Below are 20,230 nucleotides of genomic sequence, written 5' to 3' on the forward strand. Positions count from 1 at the left end.
CTAGTATTTAAATAATTTTAAAACGTGACTTAATGAATGAACTTGGGGGATCTCAAGAGAGAAGTGGAAATTATAAAAAAGAACCAAATGAAAATTCTACATCTTAAAAATACAATAATAAATAAAAATTCATTGGATGGGTTTAATAACAGATTGGAAAAGGCAGAATTAGCTAGTAAATCTTAAGACAGATCAATAGAAGCAATGAAACATCAATAAAAGCAAAATAACTTCATACACAACAAAGAGACTGGTGTAAAAGAATCAAAGCATATAAAACCAGTCAGCAATGACCTAATCAAATTTAAAATTGAGAGTTGAAACAATACTAATGCATTTGATCCATTATTTATTGCCTCGATGGCTCCACTTATTAAAGGATATCAACAATCTCTCACTTTTCCAAGGGACTGAATTTACATTCATTTTCTATCTTGGGAGTAATACACAGAGATTGTGTTAAACTAAACTACTTCTTTGCTGGAAAAGAAATCATAATAAATTCTGCTATCTAGTCATTGAATTTGATATTATAATCATATCCCTTTTCAAAGAGACTCAGAATTAATTACAGGGCATAAAAATACATTCCTAGTAAAAGCAATGTCATACCAAAGGGTACTAAAAACCCAGCTTTCATCTGGTTTTCAGAAAAATCTTTAAAATTACATAGTCCCAAGAGTAAACTACTTTTCTACAAGGTCAGAAGGTATAGTATACATAATTCAGACTGACCTATTCAAATATATAAGTTAATAAGCTTTTTCCTGTAAAAAGTTCATCTGTAAAAAGTACAACTTCTGAGTGAAAGGAAATTATGTATTATGGTTTCAATTTTTTATGCACTAACTGAATGAACAAAAAGGACATATTTTAAGCAGCTCTCAAGAATACCAGCCACAGAGTTAACTATGCCTCAATAAAGCTTAACAAAGGAACCTAAATAAAAAAGAATTCCTTAGAAACATTAAAAATAACACTTAAAGTAGAAAAATTGATATAATGGGAGGAAGAAATTTTTGGTACCTTAAGAAACACTCAATTCAGTCCAATATTTACAATTTTGACTGTGTGCAAGATCTGTGAAAGGAACTAGAAATACAAGGATGAGTTTAAAATATTTTTTGCCTCCTAATAAGAGCTTACAAAGATCAGGAAAAACTATGAAGGCAAATGACCATCAAGTAAATAAGTGCTAAAATATGAAAATTGATTACAGTATATAGAAGAGGAGTTGAGGAATGAGAACACACTATGAATTTGGTGCAAGAGTGATGAGGGCCTTACCTGGAAAGGCAAAAGGCATGGAAAAGAGGCCTAGTTTGTAACACATTGTGGACCTAAAGAACTTAAATGACAAAGTAGATGTGAAGCTTATTAAAGAGGGAAAAGTCTAAAATGACTCCAACGTTTTAGCCACTAAGAGAAGCAATCCAGTGATCCACCCAGAGAAGACAAGAGAAGTTTATGGAAAAAGATACTTTGGGTTAATCCATTTTAAAGGAATAACTTATAAACCAAAAACAGAAATTAACTATGAGTTAACTAAATAGAAAGTAAAAACTAGGAAAGCGGGGAACCAAAGGTCATCTACACTAATAAAAGAGAAAGATGCAAATTGACCATAACCCCAACACCCTTCCCATTGGCTAATCAGCAGGATATGCAAATTAAGTGCCAACCAAGATGGCGGTTGGCAGCCATGCAGCTGAAGCAAACAGGCTTGCTTGCTCCAGTGATGGAGGAAGCGAAGGTTCCCCGCCTGCCGCTGCCAGCCTCTGAGCTGCACTCTAAGCAACTATGTTACAATTATAGAAGCTAAACAAGCTCCAGAGACCTGCTTTCAGCCAGCCGGGACTCAGAGCTGGGCGATTAGGCCAGCAGGGGAGGGCAGTTGTGGGTGACCAGGCCGGCAGGGCAGTTGGGGGCGATTGGGAGAGCAGGGGAGGGCAGTTGGGGCAACTGGGCCAGCAGGGGATCAGTTAGGCATCGATCAGGCTGGCAGGGGTGCAGTTAGGGGGGGACCAGGCCTTTAGGGGAGGGCAGTTGTTGGGGGCCAGGCCTGTAGGGGAAGGGAGTTAAGGGCCACCAGGCTGGCAGGGGAGGGCAGTTAGGGGTGACCGGGTTGGCAGGGGAGGGCAGTTGGGGGGACCAGGCCTGCAGAGGAGGGCAGTTAGGGGCGACCAGGCCAGGAGAGGGCAGTTAGGGGTGATCGAGCCGGCAGGGGAGGGCAGTTGGGGGGGGACCAGGCCTGCAGGGGAGGGCAGTTAGGGGTGCCTGGGCCAAAAGGGGAGGGCAGTTGGGAGCGATCGGGCTGTCAGGGTAGGGCAATTGGGGGTGATAGGGCCAGCAAGGGAAGAAGTTAGGCATTGATCAGGCTAGCAGGGGAGTGGTTAGGGGGTGATTAGGCTGGCAGGCAGAAGCAGTTAGGGGCAATCAGGCAGACAGGCAGGCAGGCAGGCTAGCACTTGGGAGCCAGCAGTTCCAGATTGTGAGAGGGATGACCAACTGCCCGTTTAGGCCCGATCCCTGTAACTGGCAGTCGGACATCCCCCAAGGGGTCCCAGATTGGAGAGGGTGCAGGCTGGGCTGAGGGACACCACTCTCCCCCTGCACAAATTTCATGCACCAGGCCTCTAGTATTTAAATAATAATGATAAATGACAGCAACATTTTGAGCTCCTATAATATTCTTTCCATGAACAGTGCAGTGCTTACTACATATTATTTCATTAAATCCTCACAGCAATCTTAAGTGGTATATGTTATTATTCCATTTTACAGATTAGAAAAATAAGGTTTAAAGCATTAGGTGGCATGTGGAATGTCACCCAGCCTATAAGGTGTAGAGCTGGGATTTATCCCTTGTCAGATATAACATCTTAAAGATTTTCAAAATTTCCTACACCATGTTCAGACAAATACTTTATAATGATCACTTTGCCTATGACAACCATTGTTCTAGGAAGTATTAGTTATCAATGAAATAGAGCTAATGTAACAACTATTAAATTAAATAAACAAAATTATATTATCTTTCCTTGGTCTTTTATTTTTCATTAAAATGAATTAACTTATATATGAATACATCATTTCAATTTCTTGCAAATTTTCAATTACTCTTTACAATCCAAATGTCTTTTAAAAGACTGCCAATGTTTTACCTAGAGAGATTAAATTTAGGTGAGAAGAAAAAAACTTTTGAAAGTAAAAATATATAAAGGTTAACTTTGAAATATTTTTTATTATTTAAGAAAGAGGTTTTTTAAATTAATAACATAATTACTGTTGGAGGAATACATTTAATCAGGGAAAGCAAAACTAAGGGTTTGAAAAAGTAGGAAGCCAGTGCACCTCTTTTTAATGACACCAGAATCTATTTCATTGTACACTTAGGAGGCACAAATCAATGCCCAATTTAAAAATGACAGAAAGCGTATGTGAAAAAGCCAGTTTCTCCTGCCAGCAAATAGCCTAAATGTTAAGTAAACCAAAAACTGGAAGGGATTAGTTGAAATGTCAAAAGACAACCTTTTACCTGCTCATCCTTATAAACTCATTCTCATCCCTCAGGCATGCTTTCTAAACAAATAGTTTCAATGTGCAGCAGCAAAAAGCCTATGGCAAGCTCTGCCATCTTGTAACTGTCAAAGAGATTAGTCTTTGATCTATTTGGGAGGTCATGTCCACATTCACATTAGCTAAGTCTAACAATATTATACCTGTTGAGCAATGATTCTTTAATGCCTAATGAGACAGACATTTTAAATTATGGATGTTAACTGTGAATTTTTTTTTCTAAGTTTTGACAGAAAGTAAACACCAGAAATTGAACTCAAGTGTGGTTTGGAAAAATGATCTTTTAGACCAGTTAATATTACTTTTCAAATACATTTTACAAGGCTTTCCCAAAATAGAAAGTTATATTTAATTGTACTCTCTGAAATGAGTTTAAAGCAGTTGGTGCCCACCCATCGCCGATAAATAAGTGTATGTGTAATTTTGGAGGAGTGTGTGAACAGCAGAGAGATGGCAAATTCTTTCACCAGAGATTGCAAACGGAAAGCCTAAAGTTTGTTTTGTAAGGCCCTTATTGTAGCTTAAAATAATCTGAACTATTAGCCAACCCTCAACTAGCTCACTCATTTAAATAATCTGTTTAACTTCTGTAATGGCTTGAGTCTTCAACCTATTGGTTTAGATATTGCACTAATTCATGAAACATTTTTTTTCATAACGAATTCAAAGTTCACTCAAAACAAAAAACACCCTTAATTTGATAGATTCTAGCCAAATGAAAATATTTCTGCATCAAAAGCTAACCTGATTGGGGGTGGGGGGTGGGGGAGGGGGGCCAGTAAGAGATCAACCGAAGGACTTGTATGCATGCATACCAGTATAACCAATGGACACAAGACACTGGGGGGCATGGGAGGCTAGGGGAGGGTCAAGGGGGGAAAAAGGAGACATATATAATACTCTTTGTAATACTTTAAACAATTAAAAATAAAATAAAGTAAAATACAGTAGTTGTTAGGATGTGCCATCACTTAATAGGAGTAGAGATGATGGATGTTAGTATTATATAGGATTTTTTTCATATAACACTTCTTTTTGAGAAAAGAAAAAAAGTTAACCTGATATAAGTAGAGATGAGACCCTGAGTAGCAAAGATAGATAATCAAGAGTGAAGAGGTAATTAGAGAACTTTGTAAAAATACCCAAATAACATCCAGGCCATCCAGACAGAAGTTATATGGTTTTGAATTCTGATTTTACCATTATATTATAATACACTTGAGATCAAACAGTATGCTCCTGAAGTACTCCAATGACTCAGTTTTATTGCAGACAGTGTAAGTAGTATACTACTGATAGTAGTAGATACAAAATAACAAAAAATATTATACTGTATATGTCAACAAGAAATTTAAGTCACAATTTTGAACATGAGATTATTTTTTCAACTTAGTCAAACCCAACCATGTTGGTCTTAAACAGCTCTGTTCAAGAGTAGCCTTTTATAAATTTTATAAGTAGCTTCTGACGAAATAAATGGTTTAATAACATGAGCTGGAACTATAAATGCATCTCTTTACTTCACTACTGTCTTATACCCCAATTCATATAAATATGCATTATTATTTCAGAAATAAATGCCTCCCTAAAAGCAATCAATATAGGCAGAATACATACTTTTTCTTGTCTGTAAGTTTTATCACAAAAGTTCAAGCCTCAAAATAAGACTAAGAACAAATAATCAGCTAAACTTAGTAATTAAAAATATTAAGAAAACTTTGCCTCAGAAAAATAAACACATTTGTCTAGCAAACACTCAAGAAGAACAGTTTTATCTTTAGCCAAGATACAGGACCTAAAATATAAACATTTATAGCAAACCACCAAATCTGGAAGACGGAGACCGTGCATTAGAGGCATTTACTGCTCCATATCCTCACAGTGTAAACACTTTTATCAGGGTATCACAATATAAATTCCAATGGTTAGGGTTCTAAACTCAGCATAAGATCTTGTACGTGAAATAATTTAGCTAGATAAAAGGAATATAGCTGGTTTTATTTCATCTGGCACATTTTCAAGATTTCTGAAACACCACATTAACCAAATATAGTATGTGTATGTGTATATACATATATATATATATATATATATTGTTATGTGTTTTTCTTATGTGAGGAATTGACCACAATAATCTACCAAGAAATAAGAATCAAGACATAGTAACAGACATAGTAATGTAACTTATTTCACATATGCTTTAAGGCTGTTTGTATAAGATACTATTTGCAGAGAAATCTGTATTAAACTTTGTGTCATAAATTGTCAGTGTTGAAGAAATAGCCTAAATTTTCCAAATATAAGAAAAAGGACAAAGTATATTGCTCTTCAATAGGGATATTGTTCTCAACATAAAGGAAGGAGCAAAAGTAGATTTACAGTTGTGAGTATGATAAACATGGAGTTAATACAGCTATTGTAATAATGATAATCTGCATGTCTTTTTCCATATGAACAACTATAAACCTACTTTTGCTAATGTAGGCCATCTAGCCAATGGTGGCCACCTACTTTAGGCGTTTTAACACTTGGATCAACTCTTTCTGAAGGTGTTTAACCTACATTATTCAATATATAGATACATTATTTTAGGTGACTTATAAAACAATTTCTTCAGCTTATGGAGTGGCTACTTTTACATCAAATATCAATGAAAATATGTACACTGGCAGGACATACAGAGAACAATGTTCAGTTTTGAAAAATACCTTTTACTAAATGACTTCCACAACTGATATTACTTTGTCTGAAAAATTATAACAGTAACATTCTTAATATCCTTCACAATATTTTTGATCACTTTGCAACCCTATGAGCTGTATTAGAAGCAAACTATATAAACTACTACTGACATGTCGCACGAGGACCCATTCCACGAGACCCGGGACCCCTTCCACCTCCCCCACCCCGTGCCATGGGACCTCCCCACGTCCCGGAGTCCCACCCCACGTGTGGCCAGCACACCACGGGACAGTCTTGAGACCTGGAGTGCTGCCCCGATGCCCCATCTCTGGCTGCATGCAGCTGCCGATGGGGCCGCGGAAACCCTGGCGGAAGCCGCACAGAGCGGCCGCCAGCCCCACCCCTGCTACCCCACCCCCATTGTGCGCGTTGCCATCTTGTGATGGCGTTATGGCGTGAGGGTCAATTTGCACATTACCTCTTTATTATATAGGATGTTAGTGGTGTAATTTACAGAATGAGTGCATAATTAAGCCTTGATAGTCTAAATATTATTTCATTCCCGTATCTTATAATCTAGAGCTTCCTCTGTTAAAGTCATGAGATTTTAACATATGAGAGTCAAATAACAATGAATAAACAACAACGAACATAATGAAATATTATCTTACATAACAAAGCAAGGTGAAATCTCAGGATGTTGGCAGTTAAGTAGACCTAAACAGCAACTGATTAAAGCAATTGATTACTTAGTCCTGATAGAAATAGGAGATCAGGAGGCTGCAGAAGGCATGTCTTCAGGAGGAAAAAAAAAGAACTGACATTATCTAAGAGATCTGATAGAAAAATGTTAAGAGGCATTGCATGGATTTATTAAAGGGTTGATAGATGATTTAGTTAAAGATCTTTCAAAAAGACCAAAAGGGGGAGAAGGGTATTATTATTGTCAAGAAAAATTTTAAAGTTCAAGAAAGGAAGGAAATCATTTGACTACAATGAACAATATTTTCAGAGTCATGATAATGTATATTGGTTATGAATTTTAAAACATTTGATATAATTATATGGGAGGATAAAGGAAGAGAAAGGTAAAGTAAGCTAAATTCTTATCTTATATAGGAAATAACTAATACCTAAAATTGATTAAATAAAGATAAAATGTAGAGATAAAAACACCAGATATAACAGCTAAAAGAAGCAGGGGCTGTGATTGGGTAGAAGCCAAGGACTGTTGCTCTAAGACTATTACTGTATTTAGTTATAAATTAGGCTCTCAGTAAAAGCTTTATTGGACTTTTTTCAACTTGATAAAAATAATTTTAAAACAATAGTAGGTTGTTAATTTTAATTCATGACATACACAATGGCATTCAACCAGAAGATATTGGCGTGGCAATGTCTAGAGACATTTTCGTTGTCACAACTGGTGGGAGAAGAAGGGTTTGCTACTGGCATTGAAACATCTTACAATACACAGGACATCACTCACAGCAAACAATTATCCTGCCCCAACTGTCATTTGTGCCAATCTTGAAAAACCCTGCTATAAAGTAATTTTAAGCAACACATCTGGAAATTTTGATACTATAGGAAAATAAGTTGGGTAGCTTATTATATACCCTGGCACACTGGGGCTATTTGGCCCAGAGTTAGAAAGCATAAACTGAACTCATTCCCAAGGTATCAAACCTTTAATCTTCATGAAAACAAGAAAGACATGTCATAAACACCAAACAGTGCTCTGGGCCAGCGGAAGTAGTTAAGCGTCAGTCAACCTTACAATCGAAGTGTGATAATTTCACTTTTAAAGCCTTCCACCTATTTTAAGAGCAAAAGTAAGGCGAACAAAGTTCTTGTTCTTTCCAAAAAAATAAGATGAGCACAAGAAAATAACTGCAGAATTTTTCAAAAACCAAAGTTTTTGTTGGCTTTATTAGTTATCCACAGGTTTAACTTGTATCTATTTATATTCAGACATGGCTTTTTCCCTAAGCAAATACAATGACATGAGTGTTGAGAGAAATTACAGTTTACAGTTAATACAATTTTGTATGAGTTTCAGGTGTACAGCATAGTGGTTAGGCAATCATATCCTTTACAAAGCGATCTCCCAATATCTCAAGCATCCACCTGGCATATAGTTATAACAATATTATTGACTACATTCCCTATGCTATACTTTACATTTCTATGACTCTTTGGTAAATATCTATTTGTCCTTCTTAATTCCCTTTACCTTCTTCACCCAGTCACCCCAGACTCCCTCCCTTCTGATACCCATCAGTCTGTTCTCTGTATCTATGAGTCTGTTTCTGTTTTGTTTGTTCATTTATTTTGTTCTTTAAATTTTACACTTAAATCATATGGCATGTGTCTAAAATTTTGTGACTTTAAATGTTTCCTCCCATGAACCTAAAACATTCCTTTAAGATATATGAAAAAAAATGTTTAATTTAAAAACACCTCAGCAATTCATTAATTTTGTGTTTTTATGTTTGTTTTTCAAGAGGAATAGGAACAACAGATTTGGCTATTCTCATTCTTCACTGGTCAAGGAAAATTACAAATTATCTACTTACATGGCATACTTAGATTTAAATTAGATTTTAATTTTGGAATTTCAAAACATACTTAACCCTGCTTTAATAATACTATTGGCTACACTATCTTAAAAAATAAAGCTGGGAAAAGAAAGTTTTCTGAGAGGGGAAAAAAAAGGTTTTCATAATTGAAGATAAACTCATTCTGGACCTTCAGCAGTGACAGGTTTTTCTTCCATATCTGTGATTTGGCTTAAGTGTTTTCAACACTTTCAACAGCATGAACCTGTTACAGGTTCCGGTCCTTTACTAAATTATAGACATCACCAGTACAGAGATAGCATCTTCTTCATTTTTGCACTTACTATGTTAAGTACAAATTAGGCGCTTAGTACAAGTCTGTTAAATGAATAAATAAACGAATGCTAAAACACTCAAGATTAACACAATTATGAAAGTGGCTCAAAAGAAATATATAAATTTACTATTTCCCCCGGTTACCACATATTATTTAGGCTAGGTCCAAGTGGGTTTCTGTATCAGATGCTACACTATAAGAACACCTGGCCTCACGCTGACCTCAGGCTCTATTCCTGGACCGTTTCCCACAACTTACGATAAAATCTCAAATCCTTAAAATGGTGTACAGAGCCCTAACTGATCTGACTCCTTAATATCTCTCTCAGCCTCTACTCACATGCCATTCTCCCCAAACTCACTCTCTACCTCAGCTTCTTTTTTTTGTTTTTGTTTTTTGGTTAATCCTCACCCAAGGATATATTTTGTTGTTGTTAACCCACAACCGAGGATATTTTCCATTGATTTTTAGGGAGAGGAGAAGAGAGAGGGAAAGACAGAGAGAAACATCGATGTGAGAGAAGCACATTGATTGGTTGCCTCCTGCATGAGCCCCGACCAGGGCCCGGGCCAGAGAAGAGCCTGCAACCAAGGTATGTGCCCTTTACTGGAATCGAACCCAGGACCCTTTGGTCCGCAGGCTGAGGCTCTATCCACTGAGCCAAACCAGCTAGAGCCCTCAGCTTCTTTTAATTCCTGGAAACCACTATCTTCTTTCAAACCTTAGGGCCTTAACACATGCTGTTCTCTCTGCAGTGAATACTCTTATCCATTCTTTGCACCTACATAAATTTTTTCCTCAGGAAGTCTTTCTTTACCCCTCAAAATTAGGTCAGGAACCTGTTATACATTCTCACAATTCCTGACTTTTTCTTACAGTCCTCATGACAACTATAAATAACTGTTTCTTCATTGCTTTAATATTAATATTCTTCACTAGACTGTAAGCTCCATGAGACAAGGAGCTATAATCTGTGCAGTGTATCACTATGTCACCAGTCTAGCTATTAGTACTCTAGCCAGATATTAAAAAAACAGTTGTTGGCTGGGTGGCTCAGTTGGTTAGAGTTCCGTCCTGTACACCAAAAGGTTGCAGGTACGATCCCTGGTCGGGGGGCAACTGATTGATGTTTCTCTCTCTCTCCCTCCCTCTCTTTCTAAAAATAATTTAAAAAAAATCAAAGAAAACAGTTGTTTCATTATTCTGAAAAGTCTTAATAAAGTCTTAACAATCTGAATAGTTTTATAATCTGGCCTTTCATTCCACTTTATCAAATGTTTGTATGTTTGAAATTCAATGTAGACAAGATTTAAGATTCATATCTCATCTCTCTGGTTCCTCCATCTATTTTAGGCAAATCAGTCAAAGTAAATGAATATCTGGATGAAAGTGAAAGGTGTTGTTCAACCTCTCTTTCTCTAAGCAACCAAACACCCACACTTATCCCACCAAAACATCCTGTTACACATTTGAGTCCTTTACTAAATTATAGACATCACTAGTACAGAGATAGCATCTTGTTCATTTTGCACCTACTATGTTAAGTACAAATTAGGTGCTTAGTACAAGTTTGTTAAATAAATAAATGGTTATTATATGCCAATACTAAGATAACTAACCAGTCACCATCTAAACTGTAAGTAGTTTCTAAGTTATTTTGGTAACTCAACATACTACATATATTACTAAAGAAAAATAATACACAAATATAAAATTTATCTTATTTATCTTAATTTTAATAATTGTAACTTCTGATATTGACATGAAATTTTATTAAGCTAATTATAAATATCTAAAATGCCACTTGAACATCTTTAAAGTATAAAAATTTTTTGCCTCATGCCACGGTTTTATAAATTTTTTCTCAGAGGAGTAAAGGCACAATACTCATGAAAGGAGAATATTTCTATGTACTCTTAAACTAAACTGTGCTAAGGAATACAAATAAAATGCAAGTTTAAAAATCTAAGTACAGCCTGGCCGGTGTTGCTCAGTGGCTGAGCGTCAACCCATGAACCCGGAGGTCACAGTTTGATTCCCGGTCAAGCCATAATACCCGGGTTGTGTGCTCGATTCCTAGTAAGCAGTGTGCAGGAGGCTGTGGATCAATGATTCTCTCTCATCATTGATGTTTCTACTGGTATTTCTCTCTCTTGTTCTCTTCATCTCTGAAAGCAATAAAAACATATTTTTTTAAAGAATATTGACTTGTTTAAAAAAAAATCTAAGTATTGTACTTTATAATGCCTCAGAAATTACACCATGCCATCAACTTGAGATGTGGATGCCTGCATTATAAAGCTGAAGGCTTTTGCAGTTTTTAGATCATACTACTTGGCCAAAGGATTTGCTTTAGATATCCATTATACTGTGACTTAACTGCGTTAAAAGAAAACATCTTTTCTTTCAGTTATACTTTTCCACCAACATCTGATCATGCAAAAGCCTTGGTTCAATTTTCTGCTCCTCAAATACTTTGGTTTAGTGCACAGAAAGGTTTCTTCTTAACTATTACACAGTTAAGTATGTCCAAATAGAATGATCAGAAGCATCTGGAAAGGTGGAAGTGAAAAAATCCTCACTGGGAAAGTTACTTACTGCTTGCCCTTCAGAGTGGCCTATTATCAACATTTCATAGTGGGTTTCTTTATTTTCAGGTCCCTGAGGTATATGCAATAAATTATGACAAACTAAACAAGTCACACTTGGCTCCAAAATGAAATTTTCCTACCACTACTCTCTAGTCCCCAAGGTGGGAAAAGGAAATCCTGGTCACAGCCAAAGAAGTCATATTTTTGGCTCTAACATACATTTTCCTGCTTCTCTAAAAGCCAAACTCTGCAATTGAGACTACAAAAGTCTTAAGTTAGTATTTTAAATTGCATTTTAATTTTTACTTCCATAATCTGTGCCTCAATTTAAGGAAAATATTTAGTATCATAAAATTAATGTCACTGCCTTTTTTTCCCCCACTCAAATGACTTTTCTAACTCAGACACTGATCTGAACTTTTTAAAATAACAATTCAGTGCTCGTTTCAGCAGCACATACACTAAAATTAGAACAATACAGAGAAGATTAGTATGGCTCCTGCCCAAGGATGACATGTAAAATAAAAATTCAAATCAAACAATATAGAAAATAATGCAAAAATAGATTTTTTCGTTTCCATAGATAGAATATTTAAGGTTTGCTTTTATAAGTAACTTTTACTTATTGCATGACAGACTGAGTATTAATGCAAAAGAAAATAATAAAGTCCTAATTTGTGGTCCAGTAATTTGAAGCACGGTGTTAGTTTTGGAAAAGCCATTTCAGGAAATCATTTGCCCTGGTCAGTTTGGCTCAGTTGGTTGGGCACTGTACCATGTACTGAAAGGTTGCCAGTTCGATTCCTGGTTACAGCACATGCCCAGGTTGTGGGCTCGACACCCAGTAGGGTGGTACTAAGCATGCAGGAGGCAGCCAATCAATGTTTTTCTCTCTCCCTCCCTGAGGCAGGGTGTCCCACGGGAGTGAGGCTGACGGAGTCCTAACAAAGCATGCCCGACTCCGGAGACCAGGTTCAAAGACGGAGACCAGGTTCAAAGACACAGATCTGAGTTTATTGTTTAAGTGCAGCAACATATATAACATTCCAGACCAATCAGAAGTTTACACCATCCTTAGGGCAACCAATGGTAGGAAAGATCAGGGTACTATGTAGGGGCTCTAGGGGGCTTACTCAGGCCGGCGCTGCTACTTCCCGGTGTGCCGAGGAAGCTTGTATAGGCGGAGTGCGCTCACGCCATTGCATCTGCCACTGCACTGAGATAAATCTCCTGAGCTCTTCCCACACCTCCCTCTCCCTTCCTCTTTCTCTAAAAACCAATAAAACCTTTAGGAATAAATCAATAAATTTAAGAGCTAAGCCTATATGAAACTCTTTGAAGAAAACATTAGGGGCATGCCTTGTATTTGGCAATGGTTTTCTAAGTATGTCACCAAAAGCACAAACAACAACAAAAATAAAGTGAATTCATTAAAACTGCCACGATATTTTGAATTTAATTGCCTGCGTCTATAGATGCTTATGGCAGCTAACTGGTTAAAATTTCAGAATATCTTTTATATCCATAACAGTACAAATAAATATTCTTAACTTGTTTGGTCATTTATGAATTTTAAGAAACCATTTATAATGATGCTCTGATTTATTTCAGATATTAATATTTCAGATATTCAGTTATTTCAGGAATTAACTGCTATATTCTGGTATTTCCAAATGATTATAGACCTTCTTAATTAGAAAACTTGCATACCTATACTGTTAAAGTTTATAAACATCCGTCTTTTGGATGGATGCCTTATAAATATCCTTTAATTGTAAAAAAAAAAAAAATGCCAGGATTCCTTTTTGAAGTCTTAATTCTAAATCTTTTACCCCCCATGCTGCTGACTTTGGGCTTGGGCATATGACATGCTATGGGCAAAAGGTTAGAAAATGTGGAAGTACTTACACAGTCAAGCCTGCCCTCTTGTACCCCTGCCATTGCAATGATAGCATGTTTTGGCTAGTCGGTCGGTCCATGAAAAATGAGATAGATATGTAAAACAGTCCTTACTCAGTTGAGCCCAACCTACATTGGTCAAACCACAGCAGGGTGACTGAGCCCAAGTGAAATTGTCCAACATGCCCAGCCTAGATCATCTACTGCCCAGCCACCCCACCCCACCCCACCATACATGTGTGTATCATAATAAATGATTGTTGTTTTAGGTCAGAGTTTTAGAATTGTTTGTTACACAAGAACTGATCCAGACATATAACAAAAGAAATACACTTCCCTTATATCTAGTATTGCCAGTAAAGAATTTCCCTTATTCCTACAACTTGGATTACTCTTAGGTCTATCCCATTTGGCCCTTCTAAGAACCACTAGGGATACTAGGCAAACTAGGTCAACTTCTTTAGAACAAACCTCCTCCTCCCTACACAGACCTCATCATCTTCTATTATTCTGCTATTTTGTATAACTAAAGCCACTAGGATTCAGTTAAGTAGAACTACAAGGAGGATATTACTGAGGAATGTCAGAGCAGACTACAGGGTGTCTATCTCTTTTTTTTTGTATGACAGACTGAGATGCTGCCTGGGAAGAACTTATTTTAAGAAAAATAAAGCATTAAAAACCCAAATTGGCATAAAACAATGCCCAGAATCATTGTTGTTAGAAGTGAGGGTAGAGAAAATAGAAGTTAATATAATTTTTTTCTTCATAAGTAACATTTTATTTAATTTTAAGAATGTTGAAAGAATAACATATAAACACCTGTATTCTCACTATATTTTCTTGAAGCTTGCTTTTTACTAAAACAAACAAATATTACAGAAAATGCTGACGTCCTTTTGATCACTACTCTCTATACCATTTATTTCTCTCTCTTTTTTTAAATATATTTTATTGATTTTTCACAGAGAGGAAGGGAGAGAGATAGAGAGTTAGAAACATCGATGAGAGAGAGACATCGATCAGCTGCCTCCTGCACACCCCCCACTGGGGATGTGCCCGCAACCAAGGTACATGCCCTTGACCGGAATCGAACCTGGGACCTTTCAGTCCGCAGGCCGACGCTCTATCCACTGAGCCAAACCGGTTTTGGCACCATTTATTTCTCTTCTCAGACATACATTGAGTTGGATGTGAATCCTTTTGTATCTGTTACTTGGTATTTAGTACAAACTATTAAGTACAAACTATTATTAGCCATAAAGGTTTTTTTTCCCCCCAGCTCTGAAAAACTCATATATAAGTCCAAAAAAAGAAAAAAGATTTCAAGCAACAATTTAAAAAGCTAGTTTTCGGGGGGGGGGGGGGGGAGGGTGGGGGGGGGGACTTATTTAAGACATTGGAAGAACATGTGGTTCAGAAAGAAGGGGAAAAATACTCTTTCCACTTTAACAAAGCAGTATTAGTGCAATAATACAGGTAAAATGATAAGACATAAAAAAGAGACAATACCACTGCCAACAGCAGTGCCATCAGCAGCAACTCAGCTTTAGCACTAATGCTGTCGATGGTGAACACAATTTTCCCGAGTGGTTAGAACAGGAGCCCTAGGCATGGTCATCAGCATTCTCAATGGTAGCACTGGTAGCTGGAGGAAGGTACTGGAAGGCACCAGTTACTGTAGGCGGGAAGGATCAGATATCCTTTATGGACTTTCAGAAATTCTGAGGAGCTCCAGAGGTTAGGGAAGAGTAGAAACTAACCAGAGAAATACCATTTAATACTGTTAATGTTATATAATTCACAGTGTCTAGTAAAATATTAACAGTAAAGAAGATAACTGCCTGGAGAAAGAATTTCTGCTTTGGTATGAGACCCTAACCAGCTGTGCTCTGGGAGGAAAGATATGAATTATACTCAATGCAATCAGCTCAGTGGTCAGAAAACCTCAATTCTTCGTCTCAGATTGCTAGCATCTTCAAATGCCTGTAGAAAATAAATAAAAATTCTTTTCGATGGACGATAACATAATCTTTGGCTTCAAATTACTGCTACGAGTAATTTTTCAAATACAATGTTTAGCAAACAATCAGTGATAATGAAGCAAAACTCCTGTTTTGGGCCAAGACCAGAATAACTGGTTTAGGAATATCCCTCCCACTGTAAGTGACTGTAAAACTGGACACAACAGATAAAGCAACTGCTTTCAAGGAGTAGACACCAGGCAACACATGACTAATCTCAGAGATAAGGGAAATCCATTAGGTGAACTCCATGATTCTCAGCTCCCTTCCTGAGTAAAACTTCCTGACAGCAGCACAGAGCACTGAACAGGCAGAATACAGGGTCCTGCTGAGCTGAGGTGGAAGAGAGAAGAATTTGGGCAGCTAAAATCACTGCAATCTGCAGGGCAGGGCATGGCATTGGAAAGGAAGGAGCCAGGTAGAAAAAGGGCCCCACCACTACAGGGGACCCCTGTTAGTCTGTGACTAACAGCTTCACAGAATGCAAACTGCTGGACTCTACTTCCATAGGTCTGGATGGAGTCTGAGAATATGTATTTCTATCAAGTTCCTAGGTGATACTGATGTTCCTGACCTGGAACCACACTTGGAAAATCACTCTGTTAAACAATAAATAGTATAAGTTAAAAATATAATAGGTGCACTCTCCCTCTCAAGAACACGCCCATGCCTTTCCATTCCCCTTCTTCTTACCGCCACCCCACCCCACTCCCCCTCACCCCATCACCACCACCAGTTACTTCTCTCTCCTAAGCTCCAAGGGTCCTTCTTTTGCTTCTATAACTTGGTTCCTGAGCCTACACAGCCCTGCTGGCTCATTTCTACTACCTCGCTAACTTCCTATATAAACTTTCTCTTATAATTTGAAAAGACAAATAAAATAAACCGGTATCTACTAAACTAGCCGTGGGCAAACTACAGCCCGCGGGCCGGATCCGGCCTGTTTGAAATGAATAAAACTAAAAAAAAAAAAAAAAAAAAGGCCGTACCCTTTTATGTAATGATGTTTACTTGGAATTTATATTAGTTCACACAAACACTCCATCCATGCTTTTGTTCCGGCCCTCTGGTCCAGTTTAAGAACCCATTGTGGCCCTCGAGTCAAAAAGTTTGCCCACTCCTGTACTAAACCTTTCTCACTCATTGAGTCACTATAAAATTAAAACAAAATACCTGAAGATACAAGAAAAATGTATAGTTAACTCAACACAAAATCAACAACTTCTATGATAAAATTTCTTAAGACTTTGAAGGCCTACCTGAAGATCTTTCACATTTGGAAAAGGAATTCCGATTGTTATGACAGCACGGGCATTGTCATCTGAGAAATCCAGACCCTCGCTCACTTTACCACGACAAACTGCTACCAGGAGGGCTCCATCTTAAGCAACAGAAAATAAACATTTTCAAAAGCACACTCAACATTCCCAGAAATTGCCTTTTCTTGTCATTTTGAAAAGCTCCGATTAAGTCATCATAGTAACAAACTTAAAAAAAAAATCAAAATTAAAATCTTTTATGAGATAAAGTTTTAAAAGTTCAATGTCTTTAAATAAATGAGGAAAATAAAATTACATTTAGGTACAATGTGGTAGCAAACCAATTTACAAACTATTTGTCTCAGAGAAACACACAGTAAAACCACATCAGAGGAGTAATTTGCACATGAACTGAGCAATTGTGAACCAATAGTTTTATCTTTAGAAATTGAAATGGTAACCCTTACCATTACCATAAGCATATAAAGTTCTCAGAACTATTTAAATAATTCTCAATTTGTATATCATATTTAATCAATGTAATATTAAAAAGTATGTAAAACACGCACAGAATACTCATCATACAAGGATAATGACAAGCATGTTATAGTATCTTTATGATCTTGCATTGTCCATAAATTATGGGCATTCTCTAACTTTCATATTCAGTCTTCGCTTATGTTTTGAAAACTCAAGTTTACCTTATGTAATAGAATATAAACACAAAGTATATTATTTGCATCAAAATGTGGGGCTCATTTGGCTAGTAAGGAAGATCTGTAGGCCTGCTCTACCTGCCTTTTTCCACAACACATTGTGGGTGTGTAGGGATGACTATGGAATAACTGAATGTTTCCCCAATTGAAAACATTCACAGAATAACTCCAAATAAAGAATTTCTTTCACTTATTTTCTTTTCACTCAGGAGTATAACATATAATTCTTCCTTTAAATGCATTTTAAAAAGATAACACAAATAATGTTCTAACAGCGCCAACTTCTTACTTTATGAAAGGGCGAGGGCTACGCCCTACCATCTTACCCTAGCAGCCATGTGCTCGGCAAGGCTTCTTCCCGGAAGCCCAATCCTCTGCTAGCCACGCCCAGGATTTCTTTAAACTAACCAATGACAATCAAGGGAGGTGTGCGCCATAGATGACCACATCCTGTGTAACAAGACCCAACTTGCACCTGGCCAATCGGCAGGGACCACAGTCACCTCTCCTCCCCTTACTCCACCCCCCTATAAAACTCCTCTTCCCACAGGGCTAGCGCTCTCTCTGCCACTTGGCTTGCCGTTGCAGTTTGGTCGAGGAGCCGAACTAGTTTGAATAAAGACTCTCTGCTTTTGCATCGGACTTGGCTGGCTCCCTGTTGGTCTATTGGGGATCTTGAAATCTGGGCGTAACACTTTACAGTAAAAAATATTTTTTCATTGGTCACCCAATTATTTCCAATTACCTTTCTCTCCTTTGCACTTGATCGCATCATAGTACACTTGTAGTAACTCATCAAAATCAGTTTTTTCTCCTCCCTGTGGTTCTACAATGACGGTCTTCACCAACTCCAGATTATGCCATAAACCAGTAGAGAGCCAACGTTCTTTTAACTTTTCTAATAACTAAAAAGGAGGGGAAAAGTGAATTTTGTGTGTGTCAAACTTACCTTGATTTGTTTAAAGCCAATGTGGCTACAACATGACTATGGCAAGCATATTAATGTTTTTGTGTACGGGTGTGTACGGAGGCAACCGATCAATGTTTCTCTCTCATGTCGATGTCTCTGTCTCTCTTCCACTCTCTCAAAACATATCCTTGGGTGAGGATTAAAAAAATAAAAATTAGTAACACATGTACCAACAACGATGAACACAAATCTATACGTATTGAGTTTAAAAAGTGAATTACAGATAGATAGCATATAAATGATTTTATTCTTTTTTAAAAATTTATCTTTACTGGTATTGTTGAAAGTATTACAGATGTCCATTCCCCGCCCCCTGCCATGGGCCTCCCCACCCTGCTCCCACCCTACTCCAGGCCTTCACCGCACTATTGTCTGTGTCCATGAGTTATACATATATGCATATAAGTTCTTAAGTTCAAAAACAATATATTATCTAAGCATATATACCTATATATAAACTACTTTTTTAAAATAAGCAACATTAATGTCTCTAAAGATGAAAGGATATGATTATGAATGGGTACATGGAGTTTTCTAATGTAGGAATAATGTTCTATTTTTTGTTGAATGGTGGATACTTAGAAGTCCATTCTATTATTATTGAAATATGTATATTAAGTTTATACATTACATACATTATATTTCACAATTAAAAAACATAAAGACTAAAAATAGTACTACTCTGATATTAATATGGAAGAGTTAGGGGGGTTAGAATGGGTACATTTAAATTACTAATACAGCAATCCAGAGATGGGTATAGGTTGAATTAGAAAGTATTAAAAAAAAATTTACAGAAACGTAAGAGGAAGGGAAAGAAGTATAACACAACCTTTCAATTTCATGTGGAGGCAAAAGTCCATCCAAGGATTATATAGGGAAATGGACTTTACTGAACTCACTATTTACTGTTAAGATATAGATCTAGTGAAATTATTTGAACTTATATTTTTTATCCAGTGGAAATGCAAATAATTTCTGTCCAGGAGAAAAGATAACCCCAAAGGTTACAGATTATTAGCCTGCAGTACATTAACCAGTTTTGTATTCAGAATCTTATATTCTATTCCTTTATAAGTATATAGCTCCTGTAAATGCTGTCTGAATCAACCTTAACATCATATTCATTCTCTTATTAGTCAACTAGAGGCCCGGTGCACAAAAATTTGTGCACTCGGGGGGTAGGGGGGTCTCTCAGCCCGGCCTGTGCCCTCTCGCAGTCTGGGACCCCTCGGGAGATAATGACCTGCTGGCTTGGGCCTGCTCCCGAGGGGCAGAGGGCAGGCCCAATCCCTAGGTGCAGCCCCTGGTCAGGCTCACAGCAGGGCCGATTGGGGAGTTGGGGGACTGCCCCCTGTCATGCACAGTGCAGGGTGATCAGGAGGTTGTGATGCCACCCTCAGCCATGCTCAGGGCCGATTAGGGGGTTGGGGCTCCGCCCCCGTCACACTCAAGGCAGGGTCGATGGGGAGGCTGGGGCGCCACCCCCTCTCACACACAGAGCAGGGCCAATCAGGGGGTTTGGGCGCTGCCCCCTGTCACGCTGATCCCGGTGCCGGGAGGCCTCGAGGCTCCGCTGATCCCGGTGCTGGGTGGCATATTACACTTTTAC

At 37.6% G+C, this 20,230-nt stretch overlaps 1 protein-coding gene across 1 annotated transcript in view; it reads right to left on the reverse strand.

Annotated features, from left to right (window-relative positions):
• The window catches only part of BRIP1 (BRCA1 interacting protein C-terminal helicase 1), a 116,932-nt gene that overhangs the window by 27,222 nt on the left and 69,480 nt on the right, over positions 1 to 20,230 (reverse strand). The window contains exons 14-15 of the mRNA XM_015568125.1: positions 18,394 to 18,553; positions 16,933 to 17,054 (exon numbers count right to left, since the gene is read on the reverse strand). Of these exons, the coding sequence (XP_015423611.1) occupies positions 16,933 to 17,054; positions 18,394 to 18,553 (282 nt within the window). The remainder of the gene's footprint in view (positions 1 to 16,932; positions 17,055 to 18,393; positions 18,554 to 20,230) is intronic.

Source organism: Myotis davidii, unplaced genomic scaffold, assembly GCF_000327345.1.
Source record: "Myotis davidii unplaced genomic scaffold, ASM32734v1 scaffold684, whole genome shotgun sequence".
Taxonomy (NCBI): domain Eukaryota; kingdom Metazoa; phylum Chordata; class Mammalia; order Chiroptera; family Vespertilionidae; genus Myotis; species Myotis davidii.